At 40.5% G+C, this 26587-nt stretch overlaps 1 protein-coding gene across 1 annotated transcript in view; it reads right to left on the bottom strand.

Moving 5' to 3' along the window:
- Positions 1-1802: 1802 nt before the first annotated feature.
- The window catches only part of slx4ip (SLX4 interacting protein), a 114224-nt gene continuing 89439 nt past the window's right edge, over positions 1803-26587 (bottom strand). Inside the window, 4 exon segments of the mRNA XM_080199722.1 lie at positions 1803-2236; positions 2238-3051; positions 9037-9143; positions 25182-25270. Coding sequence (XP_080055848.1) covers positions 2183-2236; positions 2238-3051; positions 9037-9143; positions 25182-25270 — 1064 coding nt within the window. The 3' untranslated portion in view covers positions 1803-2182.

The following is a 26587-nucleotide window of genomic DNA, read 5'->3' on the forward strand; positions in this document are numbered from 1 at the left end:
ACCACAATCAGTAAGGGTAGGCAACAACATCTCCTCCACAATTATCCTCAATACCGGTGCCCCATAATGCTGTGTCCTTAGCCCCTTACTATACTCCTTATACAGCTATGACTCAGTGGCCAAATTCCCCTCCAACCTGATTTTCAAGTTTGTTGATGACACCATTGCAGTGGATCGAATCTCAAACAATGAGATGGAGTACAGGAAAGACAGAGAATCTGGTGAATTGATTCAACAGCCATAATCTCTCCCTCAATGTCAGTAAAACGAAGGAGATGGTCATCAACTTCAGGAAGCGTCGTGGAGAACATGCCCCTGTCTACATCAACGGGGATGAAGTGGAAACAGCTCCATGTTTCTAGGTGTCCAGATCACTAACAATCTGTCCTGGTCCCTTCACCTTGAAGCTATAGTTAAGAAAGCCCACCAACACCTCTACTTTCTCAGGAGGCTAAGGAAATTCAGTGTGTCAGCGACGGCTCTCATCAACTTTTACAGATGCAGCATAAAAAGCATTCTTTCTGGTTGTATCACAGCTTGGTATGACTCCTGCTCTGACCAAGACTGCAAGAAACTACAAAGAGTTGTGAACGAAGCCCAGTTCATTTCACAGTCTGGTTTATACATTTTCCCACATTTACCAGTGATAACTACATGATCAATTTGAGGCTAAATCTCAACACAAAATAAATGAATTATCAAGTAATTTATGCACACCAAAATTGGGAGACTGAAAATCTAGATTTTACTGGCAAATATTTATTCATAAGAACATAAGAAATAGGAGCAGGAGTAGGCCATCTGGCCCTTCGAGCCTGCCCCGCCATTCAATAAGATCATGGCTGATCTGTCGTGGCTCAGTTCCACTTTCCCGCCCTCTCCCCATAACCCTTAATCCCCTCTCTTATCAAAAACCCATCAACCCGCTTCTTAAAAATATTTAGCGAGGCAGCCTCCACCACTTCAACGGGCAGAGAATTCCAGAGATTCACCACCCTTTGAGTGAAGAAGTTCCTCCTCAACTCCGTTCTGAACCGCCCCCCCTTTATCTTGAGGCTGTGCCCCCTAGTCCTACTGTCTTTTTTGAGCGGGAAGAGTCTTTCCACCTCTATCCTATCCATCCCATTCATCATCTTATACGTCTCAATGAGATCTCCCCTCATTCTTCTAAACTCTAACGAGTACAAGCCTAGTTTATTCAGCCTCTCCTCATAGCTCAACCCCCTCAACTCCGGTATCAGCCTAGTAAACCTCCTCTGCACTCCCTCCAAGGCCAAAATATCCTTGCGCAGGTGCGGCGCCCAAAACTGCACACAGTACTCCAGCTGCGGCCTCACCAATGCCCTATACAGCTGCAGCAAGACCTCCCTACTTTTATATTCAATCCCCCTCGCTATGAAGGCCAGCATCCCATTCGCCTTCCTGACCACCTGCTGCACCTGCAGGCTGGGTTTTTGCGACTCATGCACAAGGACCCCGAGGTCCCTCTGCACCGTCGCCTGCTGCAGTTTTTCGCCACGTAAGTAATAGTCCTTCCTACCATTCTTCCTACCAAAGTGGACCACCTCACACTTGCCAACATTAAATTCATGTCACTCTTGCTTTAACCATTTCTAAATTGTCATATCTAATGTAGTTTATTACAGTAATAAATCATTAATAAATGTCATCGAACACACAAACCACCAAGTCACCATAAAACCAATATTATTAGGTAGCTTATGATGCCTCAAGTTTATATAAAGTGAAAACCAAACAATTGTATAAACAACTTTATTGTGAATTACACAATGGAACAGGCTTAAAAATGGAAATGGTAGGAAGATTCCCAAGACAGGAAAGAATGATTTTAAAATCAAATTAAAAACACATTTGCTGAAATCCATCATTTGTAAACTAATTATTAATGGGATTAACATCAAATTAGATAGAACGGAAAATACTAGAAAATTTCTTACTGTCACTTCAGGTCATAAAAAGAGAATTGCAGTAAAATTAAATGACTGTGAGTTATCCATTAGGAATGAATTTAATATTATAGTACAAATCTGTCCCTGGAATATTTAAGACAACTGGCATCTTGATAACATTACAAGAGTGACGTGCTTTTATAAAATTACTTCTCATTGAGGCACTACATTATTTGAAATACTCTCCTGTTACAAGCAAACAGTGCTAATGATTAGCGACTGTCATGTAACAACTTATTAATTCCTGAATGTTCCAGCCTCTTTTGACCGTCGAAGTCTCAATTTTCTTGGCATATTTTCTACCTCAGACTCAACTTTGACCGAAGCTGTACTTGTTGCTGAATTCACAGATTCAGAACCAGAAAGACGCGGAGGTGCCTTCCCTGGTTTCTTAGTTAGTTTGGTTTGTGTTAATCGTCTCTTTTTACATTTATCCATCAAGTGAAAGTCTTGGGGAGAACTGTCCACAGAAAACAACGACCCACATCCATCCTCTTTTGTGAGGTCAAGACTGTTGGCTTTACCTTTGACTGACCTTTTACAAATGGAATTATGTTCTAAAAGTTTTATTCTCACAGACGGTTTTCTTAGAGACTCGGGAGAATTCATTCCCACTGTAACCTCATGGAGGGATGCTGGGGTCTCTCCTGAAACTAGCTTCTTGGCACTATCTGTTCCGTCCTGACCAGAGCCTCTCCTTCGCTCCTTCTGCAATTTTGTGTTTACTTCATTTTGTTTAGGATCCTGCAGTGCTGGCTCACTGCCGCCCACTGTGCTTTTCAAACCTGTCTTCAGCTGTTCAATCGCTTGAGGTTGTTGTTGGCAGTTCTCTTCAGCTGGCCATGTCTCGTTAATATATTTTTCCAGTTTTATGACAGGAAGTAATAACTTGCTTTGAACAGAGTTCATACAATCTTCTGTTCTTCCAGTATTTATATCCTGAATCTCATGCCTGAAACCTGTAGCAGATTGGACTACATCCTGCTCATCTTCTATTACAGCATGTAATACTTTTGGCAAGCAATTCTTAGTTTCGGATTTGTTAAAGTTTCCCACTTTTGTGTGACAAGTCTTCTTCACGCTGAAAAAGATGAGAGATCCAGTAAGAATTAAAATGTTCAGTGTCACTCAGATGAAATATATTCATTTAAGTATCCCGTACGTGTGAAAAGTCCCCCAAAGTTTTTCAAATGTCAATCTTAATTATTTCTGTTGCACATTGTTCAGATGTTTCCAGCTGTGAAAACTAATACTCGTTTTGCATAAATTTTATATTAAGTAAAAAAGCAAAAGCAGGAAGTACATTTTGTGGGGTTAACAGGAAACGTTTGTTTTTGAAACGAACCTAAAAGAATTCTTCTAACAACATATTATTTGTTCAAACAGACAACACATTAAAATTAAAGTCTTTATTCTGAGGTCATAAGTGGAAATTCCAATATTTTAAAACTCTGAACACTTAACAAGCAGCAGCAAAGTTAAAAAGTAAAGTTAAGAGTTTATTTATCAGTCGCAAGTAGGCTTACATTAACACTGCAATGAAGTTACTGTATTTTTATTTACTGTGAAAATACCCTAGTCAGCACACTCCGGTGCCTGCGCAGGTTACACTGAGGGAAAATTTAGCATGGTCAATTCACCTAACCTGCACATCTTTTGGACTGTGAGAGGATACCCAGAGGAAACACCCGCAAACACGAGGAGAATGTGCAAACTCCACACAGACCGTGACCCAAACCGGGAATCAAATATGGGTCCCTGGTGCTATGATGCAGCAGTGCTAACCACTGTGCCACCGTGATGCCCAGAATATCGTGTTCCTGTAAAGAAGTACTTAAAGCTGATTCTGATAAAGCTAAAAAAAATTCTTAAATTTAATTTGCTCAAGATTTGAAAATGCTATGTATGGGAGAGCTTATTCCCTGTTTCACTTGAGCCTTTCAGCTACGGACAAGGTTTCACATTCTGTTTCAGCTGCTTGCGATGCTGTAGTCTGCAAACCCAGCAATTGCAATGCAACAATAAAAAGCATTTAACTGATGCCTTTAACACAGAAAATGTCCCAAGGCACTTTACAAAGGAGTAATATGAGGAACTGAACACTGAATGAATTGGGAGAGAAATTAGGGATGATAATTAAAGGCTTGGCAGTAAAGGTGAGTCTTGTGAAGGTCAGGGCCTAGGCAATTGAAAGTTCTGAGACCTCAGTGGCAGGGGGAGGGTAGGAAGATCAGGAAGCCAGATTCAGAAACCAAAGGATGCAAAGGAGAGAGTAAGTCTGAAGGGGCTTGCAGTGGTGGTGATGAAGGATACCAAGGAAAGATTTAAGGACAAGGATGACAATTTTAAATTAAATGTATCAGGAATAGGGAGCCATGATGGACAAGCATGGTTTTATGCAGGGCAAGATACGAGTAAGTATATTTTGGATAAGTTGCAATTTATGAAATGTGGATGAAAGGATACCAGCAAGAAGAATGCTGGAATAATTGAGTGTGAAGATGGCAATACAATGGATAAAGTTTTTAATGTTAGAGTGATAAGATAGAGGCAGAGGCGAATAATATTACATTGGAAGAAATAAATGTTGTAAATGCGGGATTTGAAGCTCTGGCTCAAGCAGAAGCCAAGGTATTGTCGTCTTACTGAACCAAGAGTGGCCAAAGATGGATGGATTCATAAGAGCCAAGAAATAGGAGCAGGAGTATGCTATCTGGCCCATTGAGCTTCTCTGCACTCATAAGAGCATTGCTGATCTGTAAGCTCTCCTTTCCTGATTGCCTCCATGACCTCTGAGTCCTTTGCTGAGGAGGTGATGGCCTAATGTTACTATCGCTAGACTGTAAATCCAGAAACTCAGCTAATGTTCGGGGCATCCAGGTTTGAATCCCGCCAAGGCAGATGGTGGAATTTGAATTCAATAAAAAGTAACTGGAATTAAGAATCTATTGATGATCATGAAACCATTGTCAATTGTTTGAAAAATCTATCAGGTTCACTGATGTCCTTTAGGGAAAGAAATCTGCCATCCTTACTTGGTCTGGCCTGCAGAGCCACAACAATGTGGTTGATTCTCAACTGCTCGCCATGGAGAACCAGGTTTGGGCAATAAATGCTGGCCAGCCAGTGACACCCATGTCCCACAAATGAATAAAAAAAAACAAAAATCTACCTAACTCAAGCCTTGAATATATTCAATGACCAAATCTCTACTGGTCTCTGTGGAAGAGATTTTCTAAAGGCTAAAATGCCTCAGAGAAGAAATTCCTCCTCATCTCATCTTAAGTAGGAAACATTTTATTTTTAAACTGTGTCTTCTAGTTCTAGATTCCCCTCCAAGGGCAATCCCCTCCCATCCTCTCAGCATTTACCCTGTCAATCCCCTCATATATTTCTGCAAGATCACCTCTAACTGAGTTTATGACGAGTACCGCAGACCATGGCATTAGTCTTTTTGTTGTTGGTACTGATGGAAATCGTGGCTCAACAAAGACTAGATTTTAAATGGGAAGTTTAATAGCAAAGACGTGGTTGCAAGATTGAGTGAAATGTTTTGAGAAGTACAGCTGGATAGCACCAACGTAATTATGGAAGCTAACTCCACATTTGTGGACGCTGTCACAACAGGACAGCAGAAAAGATAAGGAAAAGGAGGGATCAAAGAAAATCTTCAGAGACTCCTGAGGTGACAGTGCAATAAGGAAAGAAAACGAGTTATAAGATGCATGCTAGCTGCATTCAGATAGTTAGGAATGGACTAAACAGGAATCTGAAACTGGATATGGTGGAGAAGAACAGGGATTTGATTTGATTCGATTTATTACTGTCACATGTATTAACATACTGTGAAAAGTATTGTTTCATACGCGCTATACAAAGCATACCGTTCCTAGAGAAGGAAACAAGAGTGTGCAGAATGTAGTGTTACAGTCATAGCTAGGGTGCAGGGGAAGATCAACTCAATACAAGGTAAGTCCATTCAAAAGTCTGACAGCAGCAGGGAAGAAGCTATTCTTGAGTTGGTTGGTATGTGACCTCAGGCTTTTCTATCTTGTTCCCGACAGAAGAAGGTGGAAGAGAGACTGTCTGGGGTGTGTGGGGTCCTTAATTATGCTGGCTGTTTTGCCGAGGCAGCGGGAAGTGTAGACAAAGTCAATGGACGGGAGGCTGGCTTGTGTGATGGATTGGGCTACATTCACGACCTTTTGTAGTTCCTTGCAGTCTTGGGCCGAGCAGGAGCCATACCATGCTGTGATACAACCACAAATAATGCTTTCTATGGTGCACCTGTAAAAGTTGGTGAGAGTTGTAGCTGACATGCCAAATTTCCTTAGACTTCTGAGAAAGTATAGGCGTTGGTGGGTTTTCTTAACTATAGCGTTGGCATGGGAGGGCCAGGACAGAGATCTACATTGTTCAACATTGTGAAAAGACTGAGGAAGACAGAGGGAACACTCACTACAGTCAATATCATAGAAGATATCATTCAAGGCTTTGGCCATCAGTCAGTGCTGTGGCATTGGAAGAAGCTGGTTTGGAGTGTAACATTTTTTAAGGGGGAAGTGAAAGTCATCTTAAAGGGGTTGGTCAGGAATTTAATACTGGGTTTCAGTAGCATAGTTTGGGTTATAGAAAACCACCAACTTATTTTTAGGTTGTAGGAAACCAGACACTTTCTCAATGATATACCAGCAGTCTCTCCAAGTCTTCCATTCCCAGCAACTACCAGTTCAGTATAATGCAATATTGATTTCTGTTACTACTGCCTCTAACCATACTCTGTTATTACACCACTTAACGTGAAAAGCAAGAAACAAAATGCTAGTAATTGGATCTACAGATCAGTTTGATAAGTAGATACCTATTTGAAAATCACATTATAGAATTTATTTCCATTGGTAAATTTAGGACCATTGTGAAAGCAGACCATGTCAGGGTTCGGGTTTTGCCAAATATATTCTTTTGGATGCTGGGCACTTCTAGAAGTGGTCTAAGTCTTATACTTAAGCTCATACCGTGCAATTTGCAACAGCATATCCTGGGAAACAAAATAATAGGACAGCCATGCAATCAGAACCTAAGACAGCATCTTTTCGCAGATATCTTTAACTGCACTGTTACCGACCTTTTCAAAGATAGAGCAATATGGTGAGCCAATTCTTAAACACACATTGTTACGTAGTTTTATTTTACTGACAGAATGCTAATAACAAACATAACAAAATTTTACTTGCTCTAAATAACTGTTTAAGCTGAGTAAGAAAAATATAAAAGATCCTATCTAAATCGGTGGGCTGAATACATTTGCTTGTAGCCAGTCGGTATTAAGCTAGATGAAGAAGTGCAAAGAGCCTGGATGTTTAGGCAACTTGCTTGGTCGCCCCCTCTTAGTAGACTTTATCAGCCGATCTCTCAACGAGAGTCTTTGTTCTCTTCATCTTCTATATCTACAGGAAGTTGAGGCTTGGTTCCCAGTCTGGGAACTGGGAGTTGGCCTAAAGAGCAGCTAATCAAGCCTGCTGTCTGAATTGAAATGAGTTTTGTGCAAAGCTCAACAGGACAGAACCTTCTATCCTACCATAGTGTCAATGCCTCAGATAATGATTTCCTACTAAACCAAAATCAGCATACGAAACTAATTTAGAGCCTGGGCAATTAATATATAAATCCCATCTCTGTCCCAGCAGGTTCATGTTGGAGGAGGATGTCTAATCTTGGAAAACAATCTAAATCAACACTTTAGCATTAGTCATATCTGCATCCTTTCCATGAAGAAAAATGTACCAAAAATCCCAAAACAAGACACACTAATCACTGTTCTAAATTCAATCTAGATAAGATAATGGTATTTTTGCCATTAGAATTTATAACTTTCTCACTTGCAACTGGGATTAGAGCCAAAAATAACATTTCAAAGATAGCTGCCTATGATCTATAACAGTCACTGCTGTAAGTGGAGGATATATTAATTTGAATAGTACTGGGATTAGAGCTTTGTCTGGAATAGTTTGGGAAATGAGAAACCAGTAGGAATACTGCTTCTTTTTCTAGTTTCTGTAGCACCAGATGGATTACGAAGAATGGCAAGAGCACTTTAAAGGAATTTCTGCACACGGATGAGAGTACTCCAACCACTAATATTCCAAAGCACTTCACATAGACAACTGAGGTTAGTTTTTAAAAGCTAGTTAAAAGAGAGACCAAGCAAGTTGCCTAAAGAAAAGGACCATCAAGGCTCTTTGCAATCAAAGTCAATGTTATCATTGACTCCCAGCAAGACAATGGACATTTCCAATTAACTCTCTTTGTTATGTAGGCATATTTATTCTGTTACTGTGGTGACTCCAGGTGAGTAACAGAAGGATTGCAAACCACTACTCAGTTTATTTTATTAGATTTACCTGAAATGACTCCACCACACACTCCTTCGCTAAGACCTTCCTTAAAACCCATCTCTTTGATCAATGTTTTAATTACCCATCCTTTAGTTATCTCCTTTAGATGGACATCTTTTTTTCTGATTGTACCTGTGTGAAGTGCTTTTGGACACTGTTTATGTTAAAAGTGCTAAAAGTTGTCATTATGGTTTAAGTATCATCTCTCAAGAGATCAAATAATTGATTAACACCATTGAATGATCTGTATGAAATGTTACAGCTTGATAGAGTTATAGAAAAATGTGAGGTAGTAGATGCAAAAGTTTGCACTGATACATTGTGGCATGCAGGTAGGAAAGAAAAACAAACTCCAAAAATTTCTCACCAAGGCATAAAGTTAAGGCCTAAAATGTGCCTGCTATATAGAAGAGAGCAACATATGGAATTTTACAGTCCTGCCAGTGGCTTCAATTGATTTTTGCTTGTTCTCCAAATTTTTCCATCCCACCTGCAACCAAGCTTTCCACTAGAGGACTGGAACTCTCAAATAGCAATTAATGGTGCCTCTTCAAAAGTTGCAAAAAATGCAGCTTTCCTTTTACATAAGTCCATAACATAGTCGGACTTAAGGCTTTTCATTTTATAGTCGGGGACTAAGCTCTTCAGCCTAATTATCTAGTAATACATACATGTGTTTCAAAGCTTCTTTCTTCTTCTGTACTGAAAGAGACACATCCGGAAGCTCTTTCATTTCTGAATCCCCAGTGAAGTATTCTGAGGCTCCATGCTCTGTGCCCTATTAAAGAAATACAATATCTCATTAAGAAAAGGTGTGCTTATATAGAAATCTGCTTATTGTTTTATTATTTTATGCACTAATCACTTATCACCAACTGGGAAATAAAATACTTTCTATCTGGGTCACCCATAAGCAGCAAGGTGCAAGACGTGCTGGTTAGGCACATCGGCGATGCCAAATTCTCCCTCAGTGTGCCTGAACAGGCGCTGGAGTATGGTGACTAGGGGATTTTCACATTAACTTCACTGCAGTGTCAGTGTAAGCCATTTTGTGACACTAATAAATAAACTTAAACTTAATTCTAGGTTAGTTATAGCCAAAGCTCATGAAATCACATTTTGGAGCTGGTACGTAAAGTCTGCTATCAATAAACATGATTGTGAAATTGTCTCTTCAAGGCTATAGGAGATGGTTTATAAATTTAATCAATCCTGAAACATACTTTTGTTCCTTAGGAAAGCTAACATATTGGGTAGACTCTTACGGCCTTGTTTGGGCGGGACTGGAAATTCCCACCCGAGGTCAACAGAGACTCCTGTTGTCGGATGCTTGCCCAACCGATTCTGTGGTGGGCAAGGTGGTAGAGTTCTGGCCCATAATAGGAATTATTTATTCCATTGACTCATTTTTGGCATTTTGTATTTTGAGATAGTGAATAAAATAAACTTGATTGCTGGAATCAAGTTTAAGTATCAGCTGTAATGCATCGGCTGTATTGTACTGAATCAGCTTTATTTGGCTGCATGCCATACCACAGCTCCAGCTGATATAGTGCAACAATGCAGCTGATCCCAATGTTCACTTTTCTATTATTTGAAAAGAAACAATTTAACAAGCAAGCTTATTATTCAAAGCAGATTTAAAACCAACTCTATTCAGGTATCTCTGAAGGCACATTAGCACATTTCAACTGAAGCTATTATTTTAATTTACAACACAATCTCCTTAAAATTTTACCCACAATTCGTTTGACGTTTGGGTAAATATACTGTGATAAATCACTGGATTTGTGCAGAACAAAGTTAGGCATGCCCACTCTGCCTCAATCTCAATCACAAAAGAACATCCCATTGCCATTTCTAACACCACACATGCTGTATAAACTCTCTCATTGAAATTGTTAATTTAGTGCCAATTAGCATCACATTAAGAAAACGTCTGTGTTGCCAATCTGCCTATTCACAAGTGGACCAAGACAGTTCACGCTCCACTAATGTAGGATCTTTCCTGCAAAATGGAAACTGCAAAACTTTGATTCTGTTAGTGTATCTAGCAATGGTGACACAGTGATTAGGTAACACTGCTGCCTCTCAGCTCCAGAGACCTGGGTTTGATTCCAGCCATGGGTGACTGTGTGGGTTTCCTCATACAAAGTTTTCTCTGTTTTCTTCTCTTAGTCATAAAGATGTGCAGGTTAGGTGGATTGGCCATACTGCATTGTCACTTAGTGTCAAAGATGTGTAGTTAGGTGAATTACCATTGGAAAATCGGGAGGGGGGTGGCGGTGTGGGTGGGCTACGGGGATAGGACAAAGGGCAGGCCTGGGTGGGATGCTATTTCAGAGAGTCAGTGCAGACTTAATAGGCTGAACGGCCTCTTTCTGCACTGTAGGAATTCTATGGTTCTATGGGCATGGCCTGACCAGGACGGTAGCATATCCTATAGGGCTAAAAAGGAACCACCTAGCAACACGACATAGAAACAATGCATATCTCATCACAGTGCTCTCAAATATCAAGGTATTTCAAAAGAAGGGTGCACCCACATTTCATTACTGAAAATGTCATATCATTTAAATATTAAATATTTAGTACATTCTGGTTTCTCATGATCCTATAAATATAAATTACAAAGGCAGCTCTTAGGACTTGCACTGAATAAACAATATAACAAACATATGATGGTTCATGATTTAATTTCATAACATGCAATCAAATCAGTAAAACACATCAAAGTTTATTGTTTCTATATCATGTATTGGGTCACTGCTTGTAAAAATATAATAAAACATTAGACTGTTCTGTTTATTATACTATTGATCCCTTTATGTTTCTATGTAAGATAAAATAAACAATCCAAATGTAACAACCGCACCAATCCAAAATACGTACATCAAAACCTCCCCCAGTTTAATCGGCACGGTAATTCTAATTTTCAACCTCTATTATACAGAATGTGGGTGGTGGGTGCCTGAACTCATTGCTGGGAGAGGTGGTGGAAGCAGATACAATAGTGACTTTTAAGAGGCATCTTGACAAATACATAAATAGAACGGGAAGAGGGATATGGTCCCTGGAAGGGTAAGGGGTTTCAGTCGGGCAGCATGGTCGGTGCAGGCTTGGACGGCTGAAGGACCTGTTCCTGTGCTGTAATTTTCTTTGTCCTTTGTTTATTTTTCATGTTTTGCCTTTCAAAATATATTTCATATTTAGCGAGTGAAAATTATAATTCATATTCATTACTGATACAAAATATTATAAAAGAAAGAAATGTGCAGCAAGTTGCATCACTCTAGTAATCCTGGGATTAACAATAAATCTTGGGGCAGGTTCTTTTGCTGCAGAATTGCTTTCGCAGCCCTGAAAGAGTTAATAAACATGAGTTCTTAAAACAAGTGATCACAGTCTGGGTAGGTCATAAGTGAGTGTTTCTCTCTCCCCCATTCCCCAGAGTAGTTTTAAAACAAAACAAAACATGAAAAGAACACACAAAATAGATGCAGAATTGTTCAATTAAAGGACTCAACTATGAGTCAGCCCTTGATACTGAAAGACACTGTGGGAACTGCTGAAAATTCTTCTGAAAGAATTATGTAAACTCCCTCAGGCTGGAAATAAGCCACAAAGGGAAGCTGTAATAAGGAAAGCCAAAGGACATGACACAGAATGTAAGTCCAAGCAATCACTGAGCTAATACGGATGTATTTCTTGTGATTTTCCTCAATGTTCTCAAACTTAATCAGTCTCTATTTAGAATAGGGGTGGCATAAATGAAGTTGGAATCTTTGCAACTGCTTCAATCAGAACACCACAAACTCTTTCAGAAACATTTGTTATGGTAAACTAAATCTGACGCAGCAATCCTTCCTGTAGGCATCAATTAAGCAGCTTTTAGAAGACAAAAACGGGACACAGTGATAGCCCCAGATGTTTGTTGATCAAAAGGCATGCATTGTTGCGCTTAAAATAACCTAGTTTTTACTTCCGATGTTAAAAATATTGCAATGTGTGTTTAATATTAGATCTGATAATTCCGTGCTTAGGACTTATTTTTAGCCCATATATTTCGCCATCATGTAACTTCTATTTAATTTTAAAAGAAACATTTTGTATGAATTTTGAATGTTGCTTACATCCCATCTTGATCTATAGTTTTAGTATTTATAGAAGGAACTGAAAAAAAGGCAATTTTTGCTTTAAAATTTATTTCTACAATACTTCAAGACTCCTCAGTATAGTAAATAAAGGCCTCCATTCATGCCAAATGCAGTAGTGCCACCAGTGTCATCTGCCCTGTCTGATACCTCACCCGCCTACCCCCCACCCACCCAATAACTTCACAAACCACTATTCTTTACACAAAATCTTTACACTGATAGAATATGTTAAAATTGCTTCAGTGGCTTTATACAAAATTATGTCAAGGTAACTAAAACCCCGGAAAAAAATCTAGCCTGCAAATTCCACTGGCAACTTGCCAGCCAAAATCAACAAAGAATTATTGAGTTCACCTTATAACATGAATAAAACAAATGAGGATAGCATCATAAGTTAAGAGTTCACATATGTATGAGTCGTCTCATAGCTTAACGTATAGGGTATTCTACTTACCTTATAAACTTACGAGAAACTTTGAAATAATTAGAATGTTTCCACAATAGGAATTATTCTCTGGCAGCCTTTAGTCTCATGAGATGATGATCTGAGCCTTGGTGGTCAACTGTATGTTAAGCAATGCCTGATATGATCCAAGAACCCCACTCTCTGCCTTAGTTGCTGCAGATGAAGACAGAAAGCTGAGAAGATGCAGAATTCACTGCTCTATTTTCCCTGGGCCCTCTTCTCAGCCAGCTGAGCTTTCCATTTGTCCTCGCCTCTTCCAGTGTCTCTTCCGAACAGTCAGCTTCCAGATGTCCCAGCTGTTGATGACTGTCTCACAGCTGTATGTGCTGATGTCTGCTGTCTTTATATTTTGTTTGCAGGTCTCCTTGAAGCATAAGAACACTCCCAGCAGGTCGTGACCCAGTGGCCAGTTCACTGTACAGAAGGTCTTTGGGTATATGGCCGTCATCCATCCAACAAACATGGCCAAGTCAACACACACACCATCAACATATTAATAAATGTATGCTGATACAATTAGCATGGTCCAAAACCTCTGAGTTGGTGACCCTGTCCCAAGAAGACATGTTAATAATACTTCTGAGACAACAAAGGTGAGCATTGTTCAGTTTTTTCCCCTGCTAGCATATGTTGTCTGGGTCTCACCACTGTAGAACATAGAACATTACAGTGCAGTACAGGCCCTTCGGCCCTTGATGTTGCGCCAACCTGTGAAACCAATCCAAAGCCCATTACCAAAGCCCAACCTACACTATTCAAATATCATCCATATGTTTATCCAATGACCATTTAAATGCCCTTAATGTTGGCGAGTCCACTACTGTTGCAGGCAGGGCATTCCACGCCCTTACTACTCTCTGAGTAAAGAGCCAACCTCTGACATCTGTCCTATATCCATCACCCCTCAATTTAAAGCTATATCCCCTTGTGCTAGCAATCTCCGTCTGAGGAAAAAAGCTCTCACTGTCCACCTATCGAATCCTCTGATCATCTTATATGCCTCTAATAAGTCACCTCTTAACCTTCTTCTCTCTAATGAAAACAGCCTCAAGTTCCTCAGCCTTTCCTCATAAGACTTTCCCACCATACCAGGCAACATCCTGGTAAATCTCCTCTGCACCCTTTCCCATGCTTTCACATCCTTTCTATAATGTGGCGACCAGAACTGTATGTAATACTCCAAGTGCAGCCACACCAGAGTTTTGTACAGCTGCAACATGATCTCATGGCTCTGAAACTCAATCCCTCTACCAATAAAAGCTAACACACCGTACGCCTTCTTAACAACCCTATCAACCTGGGTGCCAACTTTCAGGGATCTATGCACACTGAGATTTCTGCTCATCCACATTAGCAAGTAAATTACCATTAGCCCAATACTCTGTATTCCTGTTACTCCTTCCAAAGTGAATCACTTCACACTTTTCCGCATAAAACTCCATTTGCCACCTCTCAGCCCAGCTCTGCAGCTTATCTATGTCCCTCTGTAACCTGCAACATCCTTCTGCGCTGTCCACAACTCCACCGACTTCAGTGTCATCGGCAAATTTACTAACCCATCCTTCTACGCCCTCATCTAGGTCATTTATAAAAATGACAAACAGCAGTGGCCCCAAAACAGATCCTTGCGGTACACCACGAGTAGCTGAATTCCAGGATGAACATTTCCCATCAACCACTACCTTCTGTCTTCTTACAGCTAGCCAATTTCTGATCCAAACTGCTAAATCACCCTCAATCCCACGCCTCTGTATCTTCTGCAATAGCTTACCGTGGGGAACCTTATCAAACGCTTTACTGAAATCCATGTACACCACATCAACTGCTTTACTCTCATCCACCTCTTTGCTCACCTTCTCAAAGAACTCAATAAGGTTTATGAGAGGCACGACCTACCCTTCACAAAACCGTGTTGACTATCCCTAATCAAATTATTCCTTTCTAGATGTTTATAAATCCTATCTCTTATAATCCTTTCCAAAACTTTGCCCACAACAGAAGTAAGGCTCACTGGTCTATAATTACCAGAGTTGTCTCTACTCCCCTTCTTGAACAAGGGGACAACATTTGCTATCCTTCAGTCTTCTGGTACTATTCCTGTAGACAATGATGACTTAAAGATCAAAACCAAAGGCTCTGCAATCTCCTCCCTAGCCTCCCAAAGAATCCTAGGATAAATCCCATTCGTCCCAGAGGACTTATCTATTTTCATACTTTCCAGAATTGCTAACACTTCCTCGTGAACCTCAATCCCGTCTAGTCTAATAGCCTGTATCTCAGAACTCTCCTCGACAACACTGTCTTTTTCCTGTGAGAATACTGACGAAAAATATTAATTTAGCACCTCTCTTATCTCTTCGGACTCCACACACGACTTCCCACTACTGTCCTTGACTGGCCCTAATCTTATCCTAGTCATTCTTTTATTCTTGACATACCTACAGAAAAGTTTAGGGTTTTCTTTGATCCTACCTGCCAAAGACTTCTCATGTCTCCTCCTGGCTCTACCCGTGCCTTAAATCCATTCAGCGAGGTAGCCTCCACCACTTCAACAGGCAGAGAATTCCAGAGATTCACCACCCTTTGAGTGAAGAAGTTCCTCCTCAACTCCGATCTAAACTGCTCCCCCCTTATCTTGAGGCTGTGCCCTTTAGTCCTGCTATCCTTTCTAAGCGAGAAGAATCTCTCTACCTCTACCCAACTATCCCCTTCATTATCTTATACGTCTCCATAAGATCCCCCCTCAGCCTTTTAAACTCCAACGGGTACAGAACCAGTCTATTTAGTCTCTCTTTATAGGCTAACCCCCTCACCTCCGGTATCAGCCTAGTGAACCTCCTCTGCACTCCCTCCAAGGCCAATATATCCTTCCGCAAGTGCGGCGACCAAAACTGCACACAGTACTCCAGCTGCGGCCTCACCAGTACCCTGTACAGTTGCAGCAAGACCTCCCTACTTTTATATTCTATCCCCCTTGTTATAAAGGCCAACATTCCATTCGCCTTCTTGATCACCTGCTGCACCTGCAGACTGGGTTTTTGCAACTCGTGCGCAAAGACCCCCAGGTCCCTCTGCACCGTAGCATGCTACAGCTTTTCACCTTTTAAATAATAATCCCTCCTACTATTATTTCTACCAAAGTGGATAACCTCACACTTACTAACATTATACTCCATCTGCCAGGTCCTCACCCACTCGCTCAGCCTATCCAGATCCTTCCACATCCTATGCTTCCTAAATCTCGCCTCATTGCATCATAATTTCCTTTCCCCCAGCTATAGCTCTTGCCCTGCAATATATACTTATCCCTTTCCACAGCTAATGTAAACGTAACCGAATTGTGGTCACTATCACCAAAGTGTTCACCTACCTCCAAATCTAACACCTGGCCTGGTTCATTACCCAGTACCAAATCCAATGTGGCCTCGCCTCTTGTTGGCCTATCTACATACTGTGTCAGGAAACCCTCCTGCACACATTGGACAAAAACTGACCCATCTAAAGTACTCGAACTATAGCGTTTCCAGTCAATATTTGTAAAGTTAATGTCCCCTATAACAACTACCCTGTTATTTTCACTCCTATCCAGAACCATCTTCGCAATCCTTTCCTTTACATCTCTGGAACTTTTTGGAGGCCTATAGAAAACTCCTAACAGGGAGACCTCTCCTTTCCTGTTTCTAACCTCAGCCCATACCACCTCAGTAGATGAGTCTCACCAAATGTCCTTTCTGCCACCGTAATACTGTCCCTGACTAACAATGCCACACCTCCCCTTCTTTTATCACCTTCCCCAATCTTACTGAAACATCCAAACCCTGGAACCTGCAACAACCATTCCTGTCCCTGCTCTATCCATGTCTCCAAAATGGCCACAACATCGAAGTCCCAGGTACCAACTGCAAGTTCACCCACCTTATTCCAGATGCTCCTGGCATTGAAGTAGACAACTTCAAACCACCTTTCTGCCTGCCAGTACACTCCTGCGACTTTGAAACCTTATTCAAGACCTCACTGCTTTCAACCTCCTGTACACTGGAGCTACAATTCAGGTTCCCAACCCCCTGCTGAATTAGTTTAAACCCTCCCAAAGAGCATTAGCAAATTGCCTGCCTGCCACCCCCCCACCCCCCGGATATTGGTACTCCTCTGGTTCAGGTGTAGACCATCCCATTTGTAGAGGTCCCACCTACCCCAGAATGACTCCCAATTATCCAGGTATCTGAATCCCTCCCTCCTGCACCATCTCTGTAGCTATGTGTTCAACTGCTCTCTCTCCCTATTCCTTTCCTCAATAGCACGTGGTGCGGGTAATAAACCAGAAATAACAACTGTTTGATCTAGCTCTAAGCTTCCACCCTAACTCTCTGAATTTCTGCCTTACATCCCCATCCCTTTTCCTACCTAAGTCTTTGGTGCCTGTGTGGACCACAACTTGGGGCTAGTCTCCCTCTCCCTTAAGGATCCCGAAAACACGATCCGAGACATCACGAACCCTGGCACCTGGGAGCCAACACACCAACCACAATTTTCTCTCATTCCCACAGAATCTCTTATCTGTCCCCCTAACTATGGAGTCCCCAATGACTAATGCTCTACTCCTCTCCCCCTTTCCCTTCTGAGCAACAGAGGCAGACTCTGTGCCAGAGACCTGTACCCCATGGCTTACCCCTGGTAAGTACCCCCCTCTCAACGATATCCAAAACAGTATACTTCTTATACAGAGAAATGGCCACAAGGAATCGCTGCACTGACTGCTTCTTACCCCTTCTAGCAGTCACCCAAGTGTCCTCATTTCTAGGAGTAACTATCTCCCTATATCTTTTCTCTATAACTGTCTCTGCCTCCCGAATGATCCCGAGTTCATCCAGTTCCAGCTCCAGTTCCCTAAAACAGACTTCAAGGAGCTGGAATTGGGTGCACTTCCTGCAGGTGTACTCAGCTGGGACATAATGGTGTCCCTCACCTCAAACATCCCACAGGAGGAACACTGCGCTGCCATCCCTGTTAACTTCCCTTACTAAGTAGGGAGGACACTGAGGACATAGACGTGCAGCATGGCATTCTTCATTAGGTTGCTATTGATCCATACAGTCCACAATATGAAAATAACTAGATTTTCCACCCCATTATAATCCATGACTGGAAGTTTAGATCCCAACACTGGTTAAAGCATAGGTTCACCAAATTAATTGTGATATATTTCTAAATGGGCCTATTTCATCTGCTTAGTTTTCAATTATTCTAATTTCATAAAATGAATTATGTAAGGCTGCAAAACTAATGGAAATCGTTCCTAATACTGCAAAAATATTGTACAATCTACAAAGGTAGCAAAATGGAAATAACATACACAGCAAAATAAAAGACCGATTGCATTAACAAACAAAAACAGAGAGGTTTGGGTGTCACATTTAGTTCTCATACTAGCCAAGCCAAGACATGTCACAGCCTTAACTTGTGAATTTTAGACTTGATACAGCAAAAAGGCATATTATTTAATGTCAGTTAATAGCCATTTAATAGCATGGCTTTAAATTAAGGGGGGGTAGTTATAGGACGGATGTCAGGGGTAGGTTCTTTACCCAGAGGGTGGTGAGGGATTGGAATGCCCTGCCTGCTGCGGTTGTAAATGCGCCTAGTTTGGGGGCATTTAAGAGATCCGTGGATAGGTTTATGGACAAAAAGGGATTGGTTTAGGTTAGTGGGTCATTGTTTTAACTGGTCGGCGCAACATCGTGGGCCGAAGGGCCTGTTCTGCGCTGTAATGTTCTATGTTCTATTTTAGTTCTTGCATTATGATAATAGAACCGTCTCTTAAAGGTTTTCAAAAACACTTACAATAAAGTGTTTAATTATTTTACCTTTAAATAAAAATAAATGTTTAAAGTGAACCTTCAACTCAGCATTTCATTTTTTCAGTATAAGGTTCTAAATGTGTCAGGAAGAGCTGTAAGGGCTTGAAAACAGAAGGAATCGGAGCAGCAATTGATCATAAGGCTCCTTGGACCTGCTCTGCCATTCATATGGCGATACCATCATGGCTGACCTTCTGCCTCACCTCTACTTTCCCACAGGTTCCCCATATCCATTGATTCCCTGAGACAGCAAAACTCTATCTCAGCCTTAAATACACTCAACATTGGAGCATCCACAACTCTGTGGGGTAGAAAATACCAAAGGTTCACAGCCCTTTGAGTAAAGAAATTTCTCCTCTTCTCAACCTTAAGCGATCGACTCTTATCCTTAGTCTGCAGCATCATGTTTTGGATTCCCTAGCAGTAGAAAACAATCTCTCAACGTCTACCCTGTTAAGCCACTATGCTTTTGTAATGAGTCAGGAAGCCTGACTGGAAAGGAATTCCCATAGTTTATTACAGAATGCAAAGTAAAGCCTTTACGATGGACATACAGTTCAGCAGGCCCAGTCCTGGGTCCTGCCTTATAAAAAGCTTCAGTTATGAGTTCCAACTGGACAGTCTGCTGCCTGTTTTTAGGGGAACTCATACTCAAAAATGATTTCCCCATAGATCTCATGGGGGTTATCACAGCTTTCAATTAACATATTAGAGAAGGAGCATGATCCTGTTCCCTGAAAAGGTCTTGCAATATTAATAGCCACTGTGCTTACTTAATATATAGCACTCAGTGATCAGCACTGGTTGTTTTTCTGTGGAACATGATAGGCCTTGAATTGTATAAGACTGAACACAGGCGTGAATTTCTCAATGAACAATAAACCTGCACATCTTCATTATGTTGCATGCAGAATGTTGCATTTGTGTTGCTTGCTGATTCCTGTAATTCCTGAGAGCAGCCACTGTTGCCCCTGTTGTTCACTGGCCGCATGGTCATCTCCATCAGCACCCTTGTGGAGCGTTGTCATGATGGCAGACGTCAAAGTTTCTGTTGCAGCACAAAAACTTCAAAGGCCCGAATGCTGCAGTGAAATCTCAGATTCATGCATTGCAAGCTCAGGCTGCTCCCATCGTGGCTCTGAATACAATGTGTCATTAGAATCCATCAATCTGTTTTCCAACAATCAGGAGAAATATTGAGGCAACGGTTCTATGGAGCAGAAACATGCTGTCCTCGCTCTCTGGATGTCAGAATTCCTGCTCTCAACCCTGCACTCTGGCTACAGTCAGCTAGTCTGCCAGCCAGCCCAGAGATTTGGAGCCCAGGCCAAGGTGGACAATCTTAAGATGGGCCCTCTCGGCCCCGGGCTGCTTGAGGCCAAAGCATTTAGAGTCTCCTCAAATGAAGATCAGCTTTCATCACTCATACTCCAATCACTGGGAAAGAACCTCAGAAGAACACTAGGATAGGTAAAGGCACACAGAAGAGGGGCACTAAAGGAATGCACAATAGTAATTAATTTGGTTTTGTACATTTTTTAAGGTGTGAACAGATAAAATTAAATTTTAATTATTTTCTTTAAATGTTGGCAATGAGAGGACAATGTGATATTTGGTGAAAGAAGAAAGGTAAGGAGTGTGAGATCACTTTACCAAAATGGCACACTGCACACTTCTAGTGGGAAATATGTGGGTGAATTTTCAACACCATCTTCCATTCTTATTTGTCTGCAAAGTACAAAGAAATGCCCAATTTAGTCGCTGAAGAATTTTCACATGGAGGAAAAGACACAACGATGCACATGCATGATTGAGTTCCACTTTTAGGGAAACAAAATTGGAACATCAAGTGATTTTCATTGGTGCACCATATCAGATAACATAAGCACAAAGAAAGATAACTAGTGGCAAAGAAAACACAAGTAACTTGTCAGTAAATTTGCCACTAGCAACACTGAAAATTATTACTGTCCTCGCACAGGGCAGTGGTATCATTCCAGTAAAGTGAGTATGGAACTTCCAACAGGGTTCCTTTTTTCTGTGCATTAGACAGAAATCCGAAGAGCAGTGTGACTATTTCAGAATCCGGCCAAGTTCTTAAAGTCTGATCAGTTCTACAGTGGACAAAGTGCAGGTCAAGCTGCATTTCACTTTCTGCTCTGCTGGCAGCCACTGTTTATCTACTCAACATCGTTTCCCCACCACTGAGGACTGCAGCCAATGCTAGCAGTAGTGGGTATCAGTGAGCTGCTTCCAGACACCCCACAGTCTCCCTTCACTCCAGCCCCCACAGCTCAATGTTAAGTACAGATGAGACCCAGTGTTGAGTTTGGCTCAGGCTTTGTGCCAACAAGTTTGGACACAGAGTGATCATGTTTCTGATGTGTCACCTTCTTCAGATTCAAGTCCAAGTTCACCCCAGAATGTTTATAACTGGGTTGCGTATATGCAAACCAGAAACGTTCACTGCCTCAAAATGTGATTAGAAACCCCAGTTCAACCCCAGCTCTGTTTTTAGGCCTTTTCTTAAATCTTGGACACACATTTTGATGAAGCACTTTCTAGGTAAGAAGTTTCACAAAGACTGGAAGTAGTATATAAAGCTTTGTCACTATCAGTGGTAGTCTGGATGGAGTTTTAACCAGAGAAGTTGCAAAAGATTATCAGGTGAATGTTCTGAAAGCCATAGCCAGCCAGGTCATGAATCAGCAATTTGATTTTTTTTTACAATAGATTGTTTGAACTTCTGTAGAATAAAGGAGAGTAGGTGCAGGCGAGAGAACACACGAGAGTGAGTAGGAGGACCATTCACCTGGAGGAAACTTGTCATAACATCATCAAGCAAATTCAGCTTACTGTTACTTTTCTGAAAGATGGCTGGCCACAACCACAACTGTTCCTCACCAGGGACCATTTAAAAATGCTCTGACTAAGCTCCGAGTAATAGCAAACACATTCTGCTTTGCTTGTTCAAATAAAACGTCACTGTGGTTTTGTCTGTTCTCAGGAACACTGGTTTAATCATGAGGTTTTTTTTTCAAAAGGTTCAAAGAGTAAGAAGCATAGAACTCCAGTTAACAGATCTGATAGTTCTGCTCCTCAAGCAGCTATTGACCAAAGAGGCTGTTTGCTAAAGGTCCATCCCAAAGAGACATTCAAGACTAACACGACCTGAGATAAACATATGCATCAAGGGAGAATTCATCAAAATATATTTTTGCTGATAGTCTACCACTAAACATGATTCAAAATACTGGTAAGTGCTCTTTGTCTGACATAATCAAGCAAACAAAATTGAATGTCTGGGACCAATGTTCACTATGGCTGTCGACCAAAATTGTAGATACATAATCAGGTGTGAATTGCATACTATTAATGAAAGTCATCCATAGCTGATAGATCACAGGTCTTTTGATAAATTATCTACACAATTTCGCAGCTTCACATGGACCATTAAAAAAAATTTTCTGCGAGAAAATTTCGGTGGGGAGCAGGTTGGTCAAAGGCAAATTAGCTACGGAATAACCGCACTGTTCACACAGTTGCAGTATTGGTAGAGGCCTGGAAGTCATTTGCTCGCCTTACCTATTGGTCAAGTAACACGTGATGCAGGAAGTACCAGGCAGAAAGGGAAACAGCTGAAATTGGCACCTGTGAACATTAGGTGAGGGCAGAGTTAGGCTAAACTCCGATAGCTCCATAGTTCAACAGGCAACTGCTACTCACTGCATTAATTCTCCAAGGGAGAATAGTAATTTGGGTAATGTTCCAAGTGGCAATTGATATTTATGGAAATCCCCAGCAAGGGATCTGCACTTTCCAGAAAAGAGGAGACAACTGACAAAGAAAACTATGACAAAATAAAGAACAAAAGAACATGGAATATCAGTTCATTTTTGTCCACAAAATTGCACCATTCTTAAAGATGCTATTCTGTTGGCAGGTTATACTGATTTAATATGATTCATTTAATTAACCATCCCAAGGTGCTTGTTTGGGGTATGCTGAACGCAAAGCAGAAAGTAAAAAAAAAGGAAGTATCTGACGAAACTGGCAATGATTTTGAGGGGGCTTTTTAAGTTGGAGAGAGATAGTAAGGCAATTAGTTAATGACTCTCAGTGTCAGGGGTTCACTTCCAGCTCAGTTCACTGTCTGTGTGGAGTTTACGGTTCTCCCCGTGTCTGCATGGGTTTCCTCCGGGTGCTCCGGTTTCCTCCCACACTCCAAAGGTGTGCGGGTTAGGTGGATTGGCCATGCTAAATTGCCCCTAGGTGTCAGGGGACTAGCAAGGTAAATATATGGGGTCACGGGAATAGGGCCTGGATGGGACTGTGGTTGGCACAGACTCAATGGGCCAAATGGCCTCCTTCTGCACAATAGGGATTCTAAGATTCAATGATTCTATGCTAGTGTATAGTTGTCACTGATATTTTAAAATAAACTCCCCTGATCAGTAGTCCAGTGGTACTGTTTTCACAAACACTTCATTTTCATTGTAATATACTGCACAAATCTGTCATGATACATTAACAAGCATCCTAGAACTGTGCAGAACGAAGCAAAAGCCAGACATTTGAGAGCAAGCTACCTCAAATATATTTTCAAAGTAACATTTCTGATTACACTAAATAGGTCTGCAAGTATATAATGTGTTGTTTGCAAACAGAAATATGATAAGTGATTGCAGGCAAGTTATACATCATCTGATGACTATTTTCAGGAAGATAATTCAAACAGAGCAGAACAACTGGTGATAACCACCATCAATGCAATCTATCTACGGCTTAGAAAGCTACATTTGTGTGACCAAATGAGTAAATACATCAGTGATGTGGGAGATTACATTACATTAGCTGTAGGGCCTACTTCTTAACATTTCAAAGAGCCAGTTTTAACTATCGCTTATAAGTAAACTCGGCATTTGTCCACACAGTTCAGAAAGCACATTGATTATGATTTGGCTAATTAATATAAAGATAACATTTTAAAACAAGGCTTGCCATAAGTAATGTATCTGTAAATTTAATTTAATTCCTTTTGAAGTACTAATCCCAGATTATATATTTTTTCAATTAAGACATTATTTACTGGTACAGATCCACTGTTGATACATAGAACTTCAGTGTGTATAGAAAGACTATTTCTATTTTTAGTTTACTATAAAGCTGAAATTTAACTCATTGCAAAATGAATATATATTTAATACAAAGGTTTAAATTAGGGATCACAACACTTCTATATTATGCCTCAAGGTAATAAATAATACCACCAGCTGCCACTACTATCTCCAAAATAATGTAATAAGAACACAGAGTAGTAAACATTTTCATTTAATAATCCATTACTGTTGCAATACTTAATGTTTATACTTAAAATATGCATTTCTATTTTGTACAGAAAGATTATGAAAAAACTTGACCTTTTAATTTATTGAATTCTTAAGTTTCCAAGTTGTTCAAATGGAAGTGTTTTGTAATGCTATATAAATTGTAATGAAATAAACATTTATAAAACCTTGGTGACTTCAGTGAAGTATGCACTCCCACTTACATTATGGAAAAAGGGTTAAACAACTTCTATGTATCAAGTATTACATGTGTCACGAATAAATGGAGGCAGCTGTCTCTATTCAATACATGACATTCTTTTGCTTCAGAGCACGCAGGTCATTCTGACTTCCTGTTTAGAAGTTATAAATAGATCAAATATGAAGTGTGAGACAGGCAGCTCTTCACACAAGAAGATCAGCAAGGAGTTGTCAATTAGATCAGTTTTGCACCTTTTTATTTGTTACCTGCTAGTTTAGCCACTACTAATATACCCACACAGCCTTTGATTTGTTATAAACTGCAAAACAGGATGCAAAAATATTTCTCTATATAGATATAGCTTAAACTAAAAAGCAAACAGAATCAAAGTATACCTGGAATGACATCATCTTGATTTAAACCCAGGTTTAAAATCATATGTTGCCTTCTGTTCCAATAAACCTAAACTTGACATCCATTGCTATCACATAAAGAAAAAAAATATACAGGAAGAAATTTTATAAGTCTTCATTCCCAAATTGGAGCTTTGGTGGGAACACAGGTTGCAGAAAGCAGCCTTGTAGTTTTGTGGCACTACCTTCAAATCTAGCAAGGTTCTCAATGGGAACTGAGCTCTGCAAACTTTTACCAATGTGTAACATACCTAAACCTTGCTAATAGGAGTGCAGCTTCTTTCAAAAGTTCAAACGTTAGTGAATTGTTGTGAAAGTAACAAAATATTCAACATTATTATGAGGTTTGACAAACCAGTATCATAATTCAGAAATTTTATAAAAAATACATACAGTAATCGGTTCCTCAGCCATTTCATTCTTTGGACCAGTTTCACATGGAGTTATGCAAACCACAAAACGATCAGGGAATATGTAGAGTCCTATAAAGGGGAAGATTACATTTTTCACATGATGTTTTCATGCAATGCTTGCACCAAACCTCATCAATATTAGCAATATTATGGTGGACATGTAAACATGAAACGGGAGTGGTTAGCATGCCTCACACTGCCAGGGACCTGTGTTCAATTCTGGCCTTGGGTCACTGCCTGTATGCAGTCTGCACATTCTCCCCATGTCTGCATGAATTTCCTCCAGGTATTATGCTTTCCTCCAGCACTCCAAAAATGTGCAGATTAGGTGGATTAGTCACGTTAAATTGCTCTTTAGTGTCCTATGATGTGTAGGTTCAGGGTCTTAGCTGGGTAAATACATGGGGTGATTGGGATAGGCCTTGGTGAGATGTTAAGTCGGCACAGACTTGATGGGCTGATTGGCATCCTTCTGCCCTGTAGAATTCTATGATTTTGTGAGTGGGAACATTAAATTTTAAGAAAGGAAAAAAATATATCATACTAAGTTAAAGTAACAAATAACTTTTCCATTCAGCCATAAATAATGAAATATAATTAACTTTTAAAAATAATTTAGACTACTTCCTCTAAAGTATTCCCAAAATGGTAATCTAATATGTATTTCAAGTTATGAAAGTTTTCTGCCAATGATTGTACTGTCTTTCAAACCCACACAAAGAACACAACAAGGCTGATTTCTAACAATTTACACACAAAACTCTGCTCCTCAAATGTCGAATATGATTAAATTTTTACGTTAGCATTAAAGTAAATTTGTCTCTAAAATGCACAGACTCGGGTTCCTGAGTCTTAGGTTGGCTAAGAAACAACTTTCAACACTGAAAACACATTTGGAATTTGGCAATATCAGATGCAAGAGAAGCAGTGCTATAATCAGATGGAAATACAATAGGAAAGGAGGAGGGAAGGGGAGGAGGGAAGGGGAGGAAAGGGAAGAAGTTCCTTTTACAGAACTAGTGCACTGGCAAGAGGTACGCAAAAATAAATGCTGCTCGTTGTTACCTCGCCTCAAAAGCTTCGTCTCATCCTCTCCCTATCTCTGCAATGTCCTACAGACTTAAAACCGCTCACATCAGACCTGTCTCTTCCCCAATTCCCCATCACCAAGATCTCTGTGTTCCTCCAATTCTGGCCTTTTGTGCATTCCCTATCTCTTTGACCAAACTTTAATATGTCTTCATGTGCCTTGCTGTCAAATTTTGCTTTAGAGCACTCCTGCAAAGTGCTTTGTGGCATAATGCTACATTAGAGGCATGTATAATTACAAATAGTTGCTGTAGTACTGCTGTTTCACAGACCATTCAATGCCAACAAATCTTCTGT

The sequence above is a fragment of the Carcharhinus amblyrhynchos genome, chromosome 12 (assembly GCF_965287045.1).
Source record: "Carcharhinus amblyrhynchos chromosome 12, sCarAmb.v2.hapA, whole genome shotgun sequence".
In the NCBI taxonomy this organism is placed as follows: Eukaryota; Metazoa; Chordata; class Chondrichthyes; order Carcharhiniformes; family Carcharhinidae; genus Carcharhinus; species Carcharhinus amblyrhynchos.